At 36.4% G+C, this 19,984-nt stretch overlaps 1 protein-coding gene across 1 annotated transcript in view; it reads right to left on the reverse strand.

Annotated features, from left to right (window-relative positions):
• The window catches only part of LOC141522601 (lipase member K-like), a 32,374-nt gene extending 25,013 nt beyond the window's left edge, over nt 1-7,361 (reverse strand). Inside the window, exon 1 of the mRNA XM_074236157.1 lies at nt 7,107-7,361. Within this exon, the coding sequence (XP_074092258.1) occupies nt 7,107-7,125 (19 nt within the window). The 5' untranslated portion in view covers nt 7,126-7,361. The remainder of the gene's footprint in view (nt 1-7,106) is intronic.
• Between the last annotated feature and the right edge of the window lie 12,623 nt (nt 7,362-19,984).

A 19,984-nucleotide genomic window follows, 5' to 3' on the forward strand; every position in this document is an offset into this window, starting at 1 on the left:
AAAGAAAAAGTTAAATGAATTATGGGAGGAAATAGATAGTAAAACTATACTGGTGGAAAACCTCAATTCTCTCCTCTCAGAACTAGACAAATCTAACCATAAAATAAATGAGAAAGAAGATAAGGAATTGAATAGATTTTTTGAATATTTAAATATTATGAACCCCTAGAAAGAAAGGAATAGAAAAAAGTGTACCTTTTTTAAACTTTAAACTATATATATATATATATGGAGAGAGAGAGAGAGAGAGAGAGAGAGAGAGAGAGAGAGAGAGAGAGAGCACATTCACAAAAATTAACCATGCATTAGGGAGTAAATACCTTATCAAATACAGAAAATCAGAAATATTAAGTACATCTTTTTCAGATCGTGATAAATAAAAATTATATTCAATAAATAATTCAATCAATAATTAATTCAAAACTAAATAAACTAATCCTAAAAAATGAGTGAGTCAATGAACAAATAAATGAAGCAATAAATAATTCTATTAAAGAGAATGACAAGAATGAGACAACATACCAAAATTTATGGGATGAAGATAAAGCAGCTCTTAGGAAAAATTAATGCTTTCAACAGTAAAATAAAGAGTAGATGAATGAATTGGGCATGCAATTAAAAAATCTAATAAAAAAAGTAAAAGTTCAATTAAACACTCAGTTGACTATCTTGTTTTTGCTTTTGTTTTTTTAGGTTTTTGCAAGGCAAATGGCCTTAAGTGGCTTGCCCAAGGCCACACAGCTAGGTAATTATTAAGTGTCTGAGACTGGATCTGAACCCAGGTACTCCTGACTCCAGGGCTGGTGCTTTATACTGTGCCACCTAGCCGACCTGGGTGACTATCTTGAAAATCGAAGGAGATAGTAATAAAAATTGACATTAAAAATATGAACTAACAAATAAAACTAAGAGCTATTTCATAAAAATATCACTGATTAATTAAATTTTTATGAAAGAAGGAAGAAAAACAAATGACCAATATCAAAATGAAAAGAATGAATGAGGCACCAAAAAATTAAATTTAACCAATTATTAGAATATATTTTACACAACTACATATCAATAAATCTGATAATCAGAATTAAATAGGCAAGTATTTACAAAAAATATAAAAATTGTCTAAATTAACATAAGAAGAAACAGAATACTTAAATCACCCTAACAGGAAAAGAAATTGAATGAACCATTAATAAGGTCTCTAAGCAAAAAAAATTCTCAGTACCAGTGATTTCTACCAAACAATTTAAGAATAATGAATTCCAATACTTTTTAAATGATTTGAAAAATAGGCCAAGAAAATAAGGCACCTGCCAAATCCCTTTTATTGCATAAATATGGTGCTGATACATAAACCAGGAATAGCAAAAACAGGAAAAGAAAATTACAGACCAATTTTTCTAGTAAATATTGTAAAAAATTTTAAATAAATTGCTCTATATCTATTCTATTTATATATTGCGATATAGTATGTACATAGTACAGATCATGTACTATGATGAGTATTAGTATTATTTGTGCCACATATATGAGTTTAGTTCAACAGTTAAGAAAACTATCAGCATAGTTGATCATATCAATTTAAAAAAGCAACAAAAATAATTGATTATAACAATAGATGTAGAAAAAGTTTTCAATAATAAATAAAACTCATTCCTATTAAAAACAAGAGAAAGTATAGGGATAGAGTCTTTCTTAAAATGATAAGTAGTATCCAGACACAACCATCAGCAAGAATTATTTTTTTAATTTAATTGTTAATTTCTAGACTAAAACAAGCATTTTCATAACAACACAATAAAAATGTAATTATCTTATCCACAATTGTGATTACTTTCTAATATAAAACTAAATTTTCATGTATATTTTTGGTTGTCAATAGATACAAGTAGGTTTGTGTACACATTCATAACATCTATAGACATATTTAAAATTATTCTATACATACATTATTTATAATGGAGATAAACTAAAATTCTTTCCAGTGAGATCAAAGGTGCAACAAGGATGCCTATTACCACCACTGTTATTTTATTTATTATTGTTATTTTAAAATTTATTCATATTTATTTTATTAATTTTGTGTATTATCGTTATTGTTATTTTATTTATTTTATAAAATAAAATGATAGCTAGAGTAATAAAACAAGAAAAAGAAATTGAAGGAATTAGAATAGGTGACAAGGTAACAAAGCTACCATTCTTTGCAGATGATGTGATGGTATACTTAGAAATTCTAGCAAATCAACTAAATATTCAAAAAACTTAATAACTTCAGCAAAGAAGCAGGATAGAAAATAAATCCACAAAAATCATCAGAATTTCCAAATGTTACCAATAAAGTCTACCAGGAAGAGATAGAAAGAGAAATAACATTTAAAAGAACTGTAGCAAGCATAAACTACTTGGGAATTTTCCTGCCAAGACAAATCCAGGAGCTAAAAACCAACATTATATATTTCATACAAATAAAGACAGATCTACAAAATGGGAGAACTATCCATTGCTCATAGATGGACCAATATAATATGATAAAATAACAATTTTATCTAACTTAATTCCATTTAAATTAAGTGCCATCCATATCAATCAAGTTACCAAAAAATTTTTATGGGGCTAGAAAAAATAATAAAATTCATTGGGAGGAACAAGTCAAAAATATCAAGGGAATCAATGAAAAAATGTGAAGGATCATGGTCTTAAATTTTCAGATTCGATTGCACAGCAACAATCATGAAAATATTCTGTTATTGGTTAAGAAATAGAATGGTGGATCAATGCAACAGATTAGTTACACAATATCCAGTAGAAAATGACCATAGCAATCTATTGTTTGATAAATGTAAAGATCTAAGCTTTTGGAACAAGAACTCACTAGTGGACAAATCTTGCTGGGAAACCTGGAAGGAAGATTGGCAAAAAATAAATTAGACCATTTCCTCACATTATATTTCAAGAGAAGATCAAAATGGACAAATGCAGAAAGGAGTGATAACATAAACAACTTAGAGAGGAATGGATTGTATCTATGGATAGTAGAAGACTTTGGGATCAATTTTTGGTTACTTTAAATTGTTTTTAGATGAAGAAATCAAAGCTATCTATAATCATATGAAAACAATACTTGAAATCACTACTGATTAAAAGAAAAACAAATTAAAACAATTTTGAGGTAGCACCTCACACCTCTCTGGTTGTCAAATAAGACGAAAAAATTCATATAGGTAGGGAATGGTTTTTGCCAAAGTTGTTGCCTATGGTTGTGAGGGAATACTATTGTGCTACAAGAAATGATGAGTAGAATGATGATTTAAAAAAAGAATTTGGAAGTCTTATATGAAACAAAGTGGAGTGAGTAGAAGAAGGAGAATATTGTAGAAAGCAAGATCAATATTAATAATGATGATCAATTTTGAAAGACTTAACTGTTCTAATCAATATAATGATTTGAGATTTTTCTGAAAGACATTATGAAAATTGCTATCTAACTTCAGATGATGGAGTCCAAATGCAGATTGAATCATAATTTCCCCCCTTTATTTTTTATATTTTTACAACATGGCTAATATGAAAATATGTTTTGAAGGATTTCCCATGTTTAACTGATACCACAATTCTTACCTTTGCAATGGGTGGATATGGGTGGGAGGAAGGGAGAGAATTCAAAGATCAAAATTAAAAAAAAAAAATTTTTTAAATAAAACACACATTTATGCAGAGTGGATGGATGGCCAGCTCATAAGTGAGGTAGGGCAGAAAAGACTCAGATGGGCTTATACCAATTCAAATACCAGTGACCAGTGTCTTTATGGAGTTAAGACTTCATCCGATGAAGTAGGAACAGGCAACATTTTTACTTTCTGTCCAGGGTCACTGAAGTTTAGAAAAAAGGTCACATGCAAATAATATCATGAAATGACTCACTGCTTCCCCCACCCCCAAACTTCATTTCTTTGAACAAGCACATTTGGAACATTCTTGTAAACAGGCATATTTCTGTTGAAGCTATCACCATTCTTTTGGTCTTACAGCTTGGCAATCTTAATATCATCCTCAACTCTTCATTCACCCTCACCCCCATATCCATTCAGGTCTTATCATTCCTGACTTCATATCATCTTTTCAATATGTCTCCTCTACTCACACACAGCCAGGTCTTTTCCAATGACTCTTTCTTAATTGGTCTCCCTTCCTCAAGCCTCTTCTTTCTCCCACCTGTATTTTCTTGGGTGTTAATAGGATAAAATTAGCATTCCTAACAACTAACAAGAAAATACAGGCATTCCTTTACCCAGCAACATGTCATCCAATCAGTACACTAATTTTTTTTTTTGCAAGGCAATGGGGTTAAGTGGCTTGCCCAAGGCCACACAGCTAAGTAATTATTAAATGTCTGAGGCCAGCTTTGAACTCAGGTCCTCCTGACTCCAGGGCCAGTGCTCTAGCCACCCCTCATTTCATCCAATTGGGAACCATCAGTTATAGCAAATGGAGGACTCTTGAATGCTTTGGATTACTTCAGTTATCTTGGTAATATGCTTTCTGGGGATGCACACATTGTTAATGAATTTGATGCATGCATCGCCGGAGCTAACTAAAATCTGGGAGAGAAAAGGTATTAGACTAACTTCCAAGCTGAAAGTCCATAGAGCCTTTGTATTGACCTCATTGTTATATGCCTGTGAAACTTGGACAGTATAGCAGCAACATGACAGGAAACTGAATTGCTTTCATTTGAACTATCTTAGGAAGATTCTGAAGATCACCTGGCAGAATAAGATATCAGAAGTCTTTTCTTTAACTGTCAAACATCCAAACGCTCTGCAGAGAGTACCATTCTGATGTTGCCATGTTGCTCAAATGCCAAATGTACATTTGCAAAAAGACTATTTTATGGAGAACTTACATAGGGCAAAGACACTGTCAAAATGAACTTTGGATTTGATTGAGAGGCATAGGAGATACCATCCCAGGTCCACCCAATGTGGCATGCCCTCCTCAAAGAAGGTGCTGAGCTCTATGACTAAAGGAAAATTGAGATGTGCAAATTTAGAGAATTCACCCCAAATGTTCATATAGACTATTTGTGCCCGATCTGTGGCAGAGCTTGTCTTGGTCCCATCAGCTACCATCAGACACATTGTACCAGGACTCTAGACAAGGGTTGCTATTTTTGTCCTCTTTGAGAACAAAGGACAAACGCCAGTCAATTCTTCTCCAAACTATTTTTGGTAAAGCTACCCAGGGGATTCTCCCAAATCTCAGGGCTGACACGTCATGCCCCTTCTTCCCTCCCCGGGAAACTTTCGTTTCCTCTAGGATCAATAGGAACTTCTCTATTTTTGTATTTAAACCTTTTTACTATTGGATCCATTCTACTTTACCAGACCCACTAGTCTAAAAAAAAAAATGGCATTTTCAGATATTAGCAACTGTGGATACAACAGACATATTACCACCAACCAAGACTGATTGTCAGGGCTCTGGCTTTAGTTCTCTTTCATTCTATCTTGGGAAGGTTTAAATGACAAAATTTAGACTCCAGTGTTTGAGAAATTTTCCTCATGGCATCAATGTAAATCCCTATTCTTAAAACATTGGGTCTCAAGTGCATTTGCAAAAGCCTAATTGAATCTCTCAAAGTTACCTCATGTTGGCCACTGCTAAGGAATAACATCATTTGTGACAAAATCTCACCCTTCCTAAACCAGCAATCATTTACTTCCAAATATTTACATATAAATGAACATGCATCCATATATATATAAATACACACATACATAAAGGCATATACAATCATTATTATCCTTTACAATGTATAACAGGCTTAACAAGTCAAGAAAAATGGAGTCGTGTCTCTTGAGGTAATCTAAGAAAGGATGTCACAGGATCTAACACTGAAAAGGAAAGTCCAAAAAGAGATTCTTTTCACCTTCAACTCTGAAACACTAGTCCTAGACTTCCAGCGTGGAACCTAATGAATGAGAATGCAAAGTCTTCTCTACTCCTCAGATTCTAAGGTTCCATTTGTCTCCCAGATCACAAATAGATGGGGTGAGGTACACCTAGTATTGACAGGTGACTTAGATAGGATTGATAGAACTATTGTTTTACTGAAGGGAAGTATATCCCCTTCATGAATTTCAGAGATGACACATTCATTCCCTTATACAAAGAGCAAATCATTCACAATTCTATAACATATGATCTCAAACGATACACAGAAAGCACGAATCCCACTAGTAGTGGTCAACATCAGAAACTCCCATTTCTGAACTCAAAAATATCTTTAACCCAAGACTGAGACAATTAGATTGGGATGCAGCAAGTATTGTATCTTGAGTCAATAAGATCCAGGTTCAAATCCAACCCTAGACACAGCCTAACTGTGTGACCCTGAGTAAGTCATTTAATCTCTCTACTTCTGTTTTCTAATCTGTAAAAGGGAGCCCTTATTACAGAATTTCTGCAAGGCAAAATGGAATCATTTTTTTTAAACTGTTTAGTGCAATACCCAGTATATAATCGTTCAGTCATTTTGCAGTTGTATTTCACTCTTTATGAGCTCAACTGAGGTTTTCTTGGCAAAGATACTGTAGTGGTCTGTCATTTATTTCTCCAGTTCATTTTACAGATGAGAAACCAAGTCAAACAGGGTTAAGTGACTTGCCCAGGGTTACAGAACTAGAATCCAGTTTGAGGTTGGATTTGAACTCATGCAAATGTGTTTCCCTTTTTCTAAGTCCAGTACTCTATCCAATATACCAGAGAGTTGCTACTAGTACAAAATAATCACTTAATAAATGCTTATTCCATTCCATTCTTCCCAGTTAAAGAAAACTCAAATCCTTGGGGAAAAGTCTGCCCACTCCACTATATTAAAGCCAGGTTAATCTCAACATTCTCCTATAATGAAAATTTCTTGTTGGACTATGAGCATTTACCTTGATATTTGTTCAATCAAAATGAAAAATAACCCCTTCTCTTTTGTTTAAATATTTTACCCTGTAGATGTAGTACACACATAGAACATGGTTCTGGAAAAGATCTGAATGCAGTCTGGCAGATACAGACAAGTTTCAGTGATAATTCAAATAAAGTTCTCTTACCTTTGATAACTGGATCCATGAGGGTCAAAGGAGAAAAGGCTGTTGGGCCAATGCTAACTTCTACCAGAAACTTAAGGGAGTCTAAGATACCACAGTGTCAAAGCAAGGAAAGAGGTCCACTCAGAATTAAGTTGAGTGATCAGATCTATTGCTATTCAGGTTTTATTAGAAGATCAGTTTTTAAAATTCTAATTTCCATTAGAAGGATAGTCAGTTAACAGAAATCCTTCTCTTTCCACCAATGTGGTTGTTGGACACAAGACATCTGGGTCTTAAATACTCTTATGTAAACCCTCGTGGTAATTATCTCACACTCAGTGTTCTACATTATTACAACTTTGGAACAAAGAGATTATCAAGGCGAAAGGAAAAACAAATCAAAGCTACATTCGGCAATGTTTAATCAGAATAGTCCAGAGTCTATAGTTTCAAGGACTTTCATGGGGAAGAAAGAACATAGAAAGTTGCAAGATTCAAACAAGAATAGTTTAATCAGAAAGAATGAGCTAACTTCTATTTTTATCATGTATAGAGAATGCTAGCATAATCTGCTATCTTAGTGTGTATGCTCCAGTTTGCACGTAGGTCATTTGGTTTTAATTATCAACTGGTAGCTTGTAAATATTGAGACCCAGTACACTTTTGTTAGGCTTAGTACATTGCTTAACTTCAACTACCTAAAATTTTGTGACCCTGATATCATGCTTTCATATATTATCACTCTCCTTCACATGTCTAACCATGTTGACCTTCCTACTAATGAATCTTAGACTTCCATTTTGACCTTAAAAGGAAAGCATTGGCACCTGATTTTCCAACTCTAAGCTGAACCTTTGCTGACTGTTGTCCATTCCTCCTATGACTTCTCTCCTCATCTCCATTTTGTAGAAACCCTGACTTCCAATAAGACTCAGGCCAAGAGTTGCTGTTTGCATAAGAGCCAGCCTGCTTTCCTTCTCACCCAGTTGCTGGTACCTTCTGCCTTTTGCTGTGAAATTACCTTGGGCTTGTTTATATATATATATGGATACCCACATATAAATATACATACAAACATATACATCCATACTCACATATATGCATATACAGAGACATATATGATATGATATATCTATATATGTCATATTCTTTATTAGAATGTAAGCTTCTAGAGGGCAGGAAGTAGTTCTCTTTTTTTCATTGTGTGCTCCATGGCAAACTGGGAATGTAACTACCTGACAAATGCATCATGATTGATCATAGATGAAGACCCTGATGTCCAGAGGAGGTTAGGTACTTGGTGATATTCAAGTAAATCAGATTGTTTTTAAATAATCTCTGTTTGGGGGCAATTAGGTGGCACAGTGGATAGAGCACCCACCCTGGAGTCAGGAGTACCTGAGTTCAAATTGAGCTTCAGACATTTAATAATTACCTAGCTGTGTGGCCTTGGGCAGGCCACTTAATCCCATTGCCTTGCAAAAACCTAAAAATAAATCAATAAATCAATAAATGAATGAATAAATGAATGAATGAACAAATGAATGAATAAATAATCTCTGTTTTTAAAAAAAACTCTGTTCTTTTGGATCATTCTTTCTTCCCCACTCCCCAATACATACAACCCCTCACATTGGTCCCTAGCAGCTCAGAGTTCTTGCCTTTATGAATGCTTTGTGGTAATACCACAAGCTAAAAACCCCTCAATTTTCTCAGTTTTCTTCCTTTTCCCTCAAAATGTGTCCACTCTTTGTCTGATTCCTTTAGTCCCTGCAAAATGAATTCATGTAAGGCTTCAGGGTTTTTCCCCCCACTTCCAGTTAATATATAATTTTTTTAAAAAGAATTTAACAGAGGCTTGTAATGACTTAAGTCAAAAGAAGAGACTCGGTAGGGATTTCAGGAGAAGGAAGGAAAGATGGAAGATCTATTTAATGCTTCTTAATCCACTTCATCAAATATTTCTTAATTATAGACAATTTTTCAGGCTATCAGTATCTAAGATGTGTCATTTGATTTTGCTTAAAAATATTCAGGGGCAGCTAGATGGCACAGTGGATAGAGCACTGGCCCTGGAGTCAGGAGGACCTGAGTTCAAATCCAGCCTCAGACACTTAATAGTTACCTAGCTGTGTGGTCTTGGGCAAGCCACTTAGCCCCATTTGCCTCACAAAAAAAAAAAAAACCCTAAAAAAATAAAGATTCATTTTCACATGCATTTATAATGTCCTTCCCACTCCTTCCCCACTCCCCAAATGAAATATTGCTCACAAATATCCAGGAAAGAAAATCTTACATTGCTCACAATTGGTCACAAAAATGGATGCCTTTCTCTGCATTGTAAGTTTATCACTTCTCTAGCAGGAAGTGAATGGCATGTTTCATCTTCATATTCCTGGACTCATAGTTTATTATTGCATTGATTAGGTTTTTCTAATATTTCAACATTAATTATAGTACTTTTATAGTATAAATCATTCTGTTTCTGTTCACTTCTTTCTATATTGGGTCAGAGAGGTCATCTCTGTTTCTTATGAGAGTATTCATTTCATCCAATTTTCTGCTATAATAATACTTAATCATATACCATAATTTATTCCATTCTATAATTGGAGGACAAGCTTAGTTTATAATTTTTGAATACCACAAAAAGAGTTTCTCTAAATATGTGTCCTTTCTCTTTTCTTTCATCTCTTTGGGTTAAAAGACTACTAATGTTCTAGATAAGTTAAAAAGTAATCACAGTTTAGTAACTTTAGGGCCATAGTTCTAAATCTTTTCCAGAACGGATGGACCAACCATCAACCATATATTATTTTGACTATTTATCCACATCCCTTCCAATATTTTCAGTTTTCTCTTTTGTCATCTCTGTCCATCTGTGCAGTGGAAATTCAAGGTTCTTCTAATTTAAATTTCTTTAATTTCTAAAATCAAATTACAGGATTGCAAAGGAAATGAATTATTTTGAGATTCAGTTACCAATATTAAATAATTGCAACTATGTTCACAGAGTCAAGAATATCTTCTTTAGAGATCATGTCTGTACATTGAAGTCACTTGTGAGCAAAACATCTGGTTCACTTCACCTTATTCAAACCACATAATAATTTCATCAACATTTCAAGGACAGTCCCTAAACTGATGCAATCATGACTTTGTGTAACTTATTCCTGAAATGGTCTTTATGATTTTCTGTGGTTAAAAAACCTTTCAATGCTCTTGGTCATGAATTTTTCCAAACTCTTCTAGGCTTGTCCTTGGCCCAGTCACCAGACTTGTTCTTGACACCTTCCTAACTTAATAGAATTTGTCAGAGCATGTGCTTCCCCTGAAGCATGCCATGTCATTGAGGCAAGTACACACGTCCCACTGGTCTTTTGCCATCATTTGGTAGCTAATGGTACTAGTCCAGAGATACTGGCCTAGACTGACCTGTATTGACCATACTATCAAGCCATGGAGAGAATATTCCAGAGGGTAAATCTAATGGATCTTGTGATCAGTGAGAAAGATTAGGAATTCTGCCCCTTTCAGAAACAAATGTATTCAAGTCTTTGCCTGGACTTGGATTTGGGTTTGCAAGACAAGTCTTCCAGAGACTGTTTGATTTCTCCAAAGGTCCAATACTACAGGTCATAATTTGGACAAGATAATGTTAATATTAATATTAATAATAATAATAGTTAATAATAATGATGATGATAATGGTACAGCATTTTTAGAGTATTATCTCTTTTGGTTCTCATAAAACCTTGGGAGGAAGATGTTTTGTTGTCTCCAATTTACCGATAGGACAATGAGGCGAACTGAAATTAAGTGATTTGTTTAGGATCACCTAGCTTTTAAGTGTCAGAGGCAAGATTTGAACTCGGGTCTTCCTAACTGTAAATCCAAAGTTTTTATCTACTAAGTACCTAACTTCCAGGTGAAAAGCCAGCAGTCCTGTTGTCTCCCAATCACAATCAGACCAAACATAGTACATTTGCCTATTTATTTGCAATTAGACATCTAGGCTCTCAAATCTTAATTTAGCTTAAACTCTAGACTTCCAGAATTAGAGAATTTGAAGGTTTCAGCAAGCCTCAGTAACCACAATGTAGAACAATGAAAACTCTGCCTCTGAATGTCAAGTTCAGGGATTCTTGAGTGGTGAAAAACTTTGTTTATGATGGTGAAAGAACAAAGAGCTTCTTTCTGCCTTTTTTTTTTGGAGAAATATAGAAGGTTTCCCTATTTACTTTGCTGAATTTTATCATTGTTGACCTTGCTAAATCAACTAGAAAACCATGCTCTCAATCTTACCAGAGGGTGCATAGAATGTTTCTTTCTTCTTTCTCATAACTAAAATTTAATTTCCCTTTCTTTAGGCATGGCTCATGTTCAATTTTCCCTCCACTCTTGGTTTATTCCATCCAATTACTGATCCAGCCCTTTGGATTCAGGGTCCCAGTAAATAAACTGTTTTTCATTTTGTTTTGGTTTTGTGGGTTTTTCTAGGTCCTTCTAGACGGTGCTCAGTGAATCAATTGAATGCCCAAGTTGAACGCTGTGGTTTTGTCAAGGTCATCTAAGACTTCTGGGCTATATCACCATTTTGCCAGTTGATTATGGGATTTCAAGAAACAGCAGTATGACTATATGTTCCTCTAAGCTAACTCTAGGGTCTGGTACTAACAATGCAGACATCTGATGTATGCTCTATTGGCCACATGTAGCACATGATAACCCTTGATGACATTCTAGGTGCCAATATTACTCCAGATCTGGGGAACAAAATCGAATGTTCACTGAGACTGAGGCGGTTTCTCATACCCAGATCAAAGATCAATTGCACATGGTCTAAGAACAATAGGGTTTATGGAATTTTATATAGTGTTGGAAAAGTGGAGTCTTAAACAAATACACCAACTGAGGATAAACAGAACCTTTGAATACCCTTAATCATTAAAAAAGCCATCACTAGTGTCACTCATTCATTCATCAAAAATTATGACTAGGTTTTTTGGGAGAAGGGATCTAGTTAGCTTAACATTTATCAACATAAATTTATTGTGTGGAAAAAAAATTCTATTAATATATGAACAGTGACACTGGTGTCCTGGCTGTTCCTAGAATGTTCCATCTCCCAACTCTGATCATTTGTACTGGTTGTACCCCCTCCCTGGGATGACCTCCTTCCTCATCTCCACTTTGTGGCTTCCTTCAAGTCCAAGCTAAAATTCTACCTTCTGTAGGAAGTCTTTCCCAATTCCTCTTAATTCCAGTATTTTCATCCTCCAATCCATGTGTACACTCCTCCAATGCATTTGCCACCACAAAGAGCTACTGCCAACATTTTTACTTATACCTTCTTCTTCTTTCTTTGTTCTCTTTGGGGGTAAAGAACTAGGAGTGGGTGAAAGGATTCCATGAATTAATAGATTTGGGGCCTAATTCCAAAATGGTTTCCAGAATGGCTGATCCAGTTCACAGTTCCACCAGCAGCAAACTAGTGTGCCTGCCTTCTCACGGCCTCTTCACGTGTTACTTTTCTGTTTTGGTCAACTTTTCCAATAGGATGGGTATGAGGTGGAACCTCAGGTTGTTTTAATATGCATTTTGCTGATTCTTATTGACTAGATCATTTTTCATCCACAATAACTACTTATGATATCCTTTGGCCATCTATTGTTTAGTGAATGACTCTTATTATGAATTTGTATCATCCCTACATGTTTTAAAATTGAGACGTTTATCTGAGAAACTTGCTATAAAGTTCTTTTCCCCAAATTTCCTTCCAATTTTAACTGGATTGTTTTTGGATGTGCAAAAACATTGTAATTTTATATAATTAAAGTTGTCTGCTTAACCTCTTTATCAGGCTACCTTTTTATCTCCTGCTTGATCATGGACTCTCCCCTGTCCAAAAATCTGACAAGTGCTTCCTTCTGTGTCCTTCTAATTTGCTTATAATATCACCCTAGGGCAGCTAGGTGGTGCAGTAGAAAGACTTGGCCTTGGATTCAGGAGGACTGGAATTCCAATCTAGCCTCAGACACTTGATATGTACTAGCTGTGTGTCCTTGGGCAAGTCACTTAACCCTAATTGCCTTCTATCCATGACCATCTCCAGTCATCCTGATTCACATCTGGCCACTGACCCAGATGGCTCTGGTGGAGAAAGTGAGGCTGGTGACTTAGCACAGCTCCCACTCATTCAATTCCAATTCATGTGCTTGTCATGGAAACATTTCCTTGATGTCATGATCATTCTTTGAAAATAAAGAACAAACATTATTACGTCTAAGTCATATGTCCAGTTGGAACTTGCCTTGGTATAGAGTGGGGGATGATAATCTAAACTTAGCTTCTATCAGATGACTTCCAAGTTTTTATTGAATAGTGAAGTCTTATCCCAATGGCTGAGATCTCTGAGTTTATTGAAATTTGGACAATTGTAGTCATTTGTTTCTACAGATTATGAAAATAATATATTCTTTTGATCAGCTTCTCAGGCTCAGTATTCTTTTCTCTGTTCTGCCCAATTGTCGCTGATGAAAACCTTCTGAAAGTAAAATGGACTGCCTGAGGAGGTGGTGGATTCATTCCATTAAAGAATATAAGGAGAAACTGGAAATCCATATGCTGGTAAAATTGTATTGGAGAGTTCCTTGAGGACATGTTTTATGATATGGAATTCCTGAGATTCTTTTTTATTCTGTGTGTGAGCAATATAGGGTTATTTGGGTTCCACAAAAATGTGAAGGGAGAATTGTTAGTTTATATTTGGGGTTCTTGGTTCCTCTCTCCCATCTTTAGATAGGTGTGTCATAGGGGTGTGTGTATTTAGAATAGACTATCCCGGAACCAAGGGAGGAGTCCTATTATATATTTTTTGCAGGGCAATGGGGATAAGTGACTTATTAAGTGTCTGAGGTCAAATTTGAACTCGGGTCCTCCTGACTTCAGGGCTGGTGCTCTATTTACTGTGCCACCTAGTTGCCCCATAGTCCTATCTATATTTTAACATTCTTTCTGGTAAAATCTTACACATGATGAATGAAAACCTCAGAAAGACAGAGGATCTGGATAATTAATAATCAATTTATTAATCAGGCTGACTAGTAAACAATAACAATTGTTTGTTTGAAAAATGAAACTCAACCCTGATTGGTGGACACTTGATGAGCATGGCAGCTCAATGTCTTCAGTTCCTTCTGCTGAGAAATTCCTTGATCATGAAACTTAACCTCAGAAAAATGACTTGATCATGAGTCTCAAGGCATCTGGGCAGGGAAAGCCATTTCCCTCTAAATCTCTCTGGATAGTTTTCTCCTACCTAAATTGGGTTGCCCGAAACTCTAATGGAGAGGATCAGGAACTGAGGGTTCTTCCCCCAGGCAAATGTTCCACCAAATTAGATTCCATTTATACTCTAAACAGAAATTAGATTTCCCAGTTGGGTGTGGTTCCACCCAAGCCAAAACTTGTTAATGAGTTTGTGCCTTGGGGGTTAGGAGTAATTTCATCATTTAGCCATGCCCTTTAGTGATAGAATTGCCCTTTCAGGAGCTGAGTTTTAGATTTTATTTATTTTGAGTTTTACAATTTTTCTCCCTAATCTTAACTCCCCCCCCCCACTCCCCACAGAAGGCAATTTGCAGGTCTTTACATTGTTTCCATGGTATACATGGATCCAAATTGCATGTGATGAGAAGAAATCATATCCTTAAAGAAGAAACATAAAGTATAAGAGATAGCAAGATCAGACAATAAGATATCAGGGGTTTTTTTTTCTAAATTTAAGGTGATAGTCCTTGGTCTTTGTTCAAACTCCACAGTTCTTTCTCTGGATACAGATGGTATCCTCCACTGCAGACAGCCCCAAATTGTCCCTGATTGTTGCACTGATGGAATGAATGAGTCCATCAAGGTTGATCATCACCCCCATGTGGCCGTTAGGGTGGACAGTGTTTTTCTGGTTCTGCTCATCTCACTCAGCATCAGTTCATGCAAATCCCAGGATTCCCTGAATTCTTATCCCTCCTGGTTTCTAATAGAACAATAGTGTTCCATGACATACACAATTTGCTAAGCCATTCCCCATTTGAAGGACATTTACTTGATTTCCAATTCTTTGCTACCACAAACAGGGCTGCTATGAATATTTTTGTACAAGTGATGTTTTTACCTTTTTTCATCATCTCTTCAAGGTATAGACCCAGTAGTGGTATTGCTGGATCAAAGGGGAATGCATATTTTTGTTGCCCTTTGGGCATAGTTCCAAATTTCTCTCCAGAAAGGTTGGATGAGTTCACAGAGGAGCTGGGTTTTAAAAGAAATAAGAGAAAAGGGGGGTAGATCTCAAATTAATCATTAGTCATTAATTTAATAGAATAATATGCTTTTCAAGATAATATATGTGAAGTGCTTAGCAAACTTTGAAGTGATTTTTTTCAAATGACCTAATTTTTGGTGATATTGCAATTGGGAAAATGGGCTCAGGGGAGGGAACTGCAAGCATCAATGGGGGTTCTTTTTATCAGTGAAGAAATCTCAAGACTCTCTGACTCAGGAGAGTAAAAAAAGGCAAGCTTTAATTCACAGGTTATTATAAAATTTCATGGGTTACTGCAAAAAATTCACAGGTTAAGATCTTTAGAAAAGCAGTTTCAGTAGAAGTAAAGTTAAGCAAAGAAGAAATAACTAGAAGTTGGACTGGTGACAGCATCAGAGACATTTAAGAAAGGGAAAAGGGAAGGGGAACAACTATGAGACAGGTAGCTGGTCTGTGATCCACAAGGATCCAGTATCATGGAGAAGAGGTTGAGTAGAACTTTGAGAGCTGTGGCCACCTCCAGTGCAGAGAGAAGTTGGGGGAGGGGGTCAAAGAGTGATTCACCTGGATGTGACTGAACTCAGGAATGTACCTTGGAAGACTACAAGCTTGATAGATCAAGGACAGGTAGAAAGAAGGGACTCAGATTACTTTCTATTATCTTAGTGAATTTGCATTTGAGAAACAGGTTAGACTTCTTGCGGATTTGGGAGGAAGTCAAAGATAATGCCAGACACACATAAATAATAGGTCCTTAACATTACAAGAAATGCTACATAGATATTCCTCTAATATTTCTCTCTCTCTCTCTCTTTTTCTTTCCTTTTTTTTAGTTTTTTTTTTTTGCAAGGCACATGGGGTTAAGTGGCTTGCCCAAGGCCACACAGCTAAGTAATTATTAAGTGTCTGAGGCCAGATTTGAACTCAGGTACCCCTGACTCCAGGGCTGGTGCTCTATCCACTGTGACACCTAGCCACCCCTCTAATATTTCTCTTTCCATCAGGATGATACCAGAGGACGTTGGGTCATAAAGTTGATATACTGTAGTTTCTGAGGTTCCATCAAATAAATCTTTTGAGGCTCAAAGGGGGTGAAACCTGAAAAATCAAGGTCTGAGTATCTACCCAATTTGATGAAATCACAATGAGGGTATCATATTGCCATGATGGGTATGAGATGCAGGAAGTGGCGATAAGCATGATAAATGTGGTTCTGTGAACAGATGATACTATTATAGGTTAATAACAAATATTGATATAATACTTACTAATATTTATGTAGCCAGGTACTTTGCTGAGCATTTGGAAATTCTTATCTCATTGGTTCTTCACAATAACTTTGGGAAGTAGGTGCCTTTTCTAAATCCTGATGAGGAAGTTTAGGTTTGAGCAGAGTGAAAAATTTACAGAGGCAGTGACTCCAGAGATATGAGGACTTAGCTGCTTATTTATGCTTGAGGAAAGGTGTAGCTTTGAAACAGAGGAAATATTTGACAGAAAAATAGGTTTTTTTAATTAATCTGTTCCCTCTGCACAGACTGTAGGCAATATGTTCCCTTATCCCCCATCTCATTTTCAAATTACACAGAAAAAGTCAATGAACTTTTACTTCAAGTATCTTGCCCCTCCCTGGCAAGGTCAAGTCCCATCAACAAAACAATGGATCCTTGTGCTAGCATGAAAAGATTAAATCTTTGAGCGACTGTGACTAATCAACATATCCATTATTACTTCATCCCTGCTTTCCATCTTCATACCTATATCTATATTTCCCTATGTTTTCCTAAATACTCCTTAAAAGCTCACCCTCTGGGGCAGAGCCAAAATGGAGGCATGAGAACAGTCCTTCCTAGAAGCTCTCTCCAAAATATTCCAAAAACCTTAAAATTACGGCTCTAACTAAATTTTCAAGAGACAGAACCCACAGAAAGATCCAGTGAGACAATTCTCCAGTCCAAGGTAATCTGGAAGATCTTGGGAAAACTCTGTTCCTCAGGGGTGGAGGGGGCAGCAGCACAGCCAGGAATATAGCCTGGAGAGAAGGAGTTCCATGGCGATGGGAGAAAGGGGATGAGGGAAGGGAGGGGGAATGTGGGTGATAGAGGAGAGTGTAGATCCTGGGAGAGGATAGTCAGATATATACCACATTTTATTTTTTATTTTTTGCAAAGTGGTGGAATTTTGGATGGCCTATCTAGGACCTTGGGGCTAGGTAGTTGCTGGGTCTTTAGAGGGGATGCAGCCTTGGAGCCTCTTGGCCCAGGGCCGGTGCTCTGTCCACTGTGCCACTTGGCTGTCCCTTGGCACACTATTGAAGAGAGAGACAGAGTGAAAGGAGAGAGAAAATATAATAATTGGTAGTGGGGAGAAATTGATGGAGGGAATTACAAGCAGCAACAGCAAAAATATGTGAAAATGACAAGCAGCAACAACAAAAATATGTGGGAAAATATGGGAGTAACTTCTCTAATGGTTGGTGGTATCAGAACACAGACTGAAGCACAATATTTTTCTTTCTTTCACTTTATTTCTCTTGAGGTTTCTTATTTTTGTGGAGGGAGGGCAGGATTATGTTTACTCTTACAACAACACTATTTTGGTAATGTGTAAATAAATAAAAAAAAAAGAAGTGGAAAAAAAAATCACACCCTCTACTCAGTTGAGTTGCTTGTCTTCTGGTAAAGCCAGTGCACTCCTGAGGAGCATGACCCCCTAGGTAACTCTCAGGATTTTATTCCTTTCCTTAGTATACATCCTCTCACAGGGTCTTAAGGTGATGCTGATGTGACTCTTGCTGCTCCTAGTTCCCTTTAGGGAATCAGTGGCTTCCTACTGCCTTTATTCTTTCTTTCCCTTAGCTTCTGCTAACCATAGCAATACTTAAATAAATCTTTTTGTCCCTAGAATTTTTTCTGGGTCAGAGTCAGTCTTTTAAATGAATTCTTTCAGTTTCACCTAAACCTTTAGCAGGGTATATTTCCATGAGCATCAACTTTTCCAAGCACGTTGAATTCTAAGAACTTGCAACATGTGGATGGATAAAGAGAGCTTTTTTAAGGGAAAGACAAGAAAGGTCATAAACAGTGAAGGACTGAGGAAGGTTTCCAGGGGATGTTTTCTACGCAAGTGTGATCCAGGGAATCATATTAGAAATAGTCAAGGATAGTTTGCTCATTATTTGGACAATGTTGTTATCTCAATATTCTCTGTATATTATACCTTCAAGTTCAACTCTCTCCTGACCTCATCTATAAAATTGGCCACCTCTCTTTTCTCTTACTCCCATTACCTTTCCCTTTTAGCCACTGACTCCATTTTTTGCAATGTATTATATCTTCAAATTCAGCTCTTTCCTGTGCCTCATTTATAAAAGCTCTTTCTACCTGCTCTATTAAGTGAGAAGGTTCATATGAGTATTATCAGTATCATCTTCCCATGCAGGAATACATGCAGTTTATCCTCATTAAGTCCCTCATGGTTCTTGTCCATGTCTAAGGCATAACCACTTTTTTTTTTGACATAATGTAGAGGATATATACATGAGATGAGGAAATCTCTAACCAGATACAGAGTAGTGAGAAAGGCTCCATCAGTCCAAGGGCGGTACAGAAAGGCAATGTTAGAAAAGCATCATTTTACAAGATGGGCTTTGCATGGAGAAAGTCAGAATGGAAAAGTTAACCATCTGTTTTCTGTCTAATATTTCCACTTCTTCAACAGTTGTACATATAAGAAAATTGAGGCAAATAGAGACTGAGTGACTTGCTCAGTGTCAAAGAACTAGGAAGTGTCTAAGGTCAGATTTTAACTGAGGGGGTCAGTGAGGTGGTGCAGTGGATAGAGCACCAGCCCTAGAATCAGGAGGACCTGGGTTCAAATTGGCCTCAGACACTTAATAATCACCTAGCTGTGTGACCTTGGGCAAGTCACTTAACCCCATTGCTTTAAATATATACAAAATAATTTCTTTTAATTTGTTAGATTTTAACTGAGGTCTTCCTGACTCCAAGTTCAGAATTTAGAGTCTGGTCAGAAATTAATATAATTAATTGGATGGTTAGCTGGATTAGCTGGATAGTTCAGGTTTAGAGGAAGTTTTATTCAATTATGTCTAGGCTCATAGAGCTAGTTTCAAACTCAGGTCTTTCTGATCCTAGGTTTGGCACTGTCCACTTCTCTGTGCTCCACTTAGTTCAAATCCTCCCTAAGGAACTTGGGACACTGGTAAGTCACTTAACTTATTAAATATCTACTATATGGCAGGCAGGGATACAAAAGAGTAGGCATACAAAAAGAAGCAAAAGGAACTTTTTTTTTTAGGTTTTTGCAAGGCAAATGGGATTAAGTGGCTTGCCCAAGGCCACACAGCTAGGTGATTATTAAGTGTCTGAGACCGGATTTGAACCCAGGTACTCCTGACTCTAGGTCAGTGCTCTATCCACTGCGCCACCTAGCCACCCCCCAAAAGGAACTTTCAAGGAGCTCACCATCACATAGGGGTGGAAACGTGTAACAATGATGAAGAAGCATGAAGGGAGAAACTGAAGCAATCTTAGAGGGAAGACACTAACATGATGGT

Source organism: Macrotis lagotis, chromosome 4 (genome assembly GCF_037893015.1).
Source record: "Macrotis lagotis isolate mMagLag1 chromosome 4, bilby.v1.9.chrom.fasta, whole genome shotgun sequence".
Lineage (NCBI taxonomy): Eukaryota > Metazoa > Chordata > Mammalia > Peramelemorphia > Peramelidae > Macrotis > Macrotis lagotis.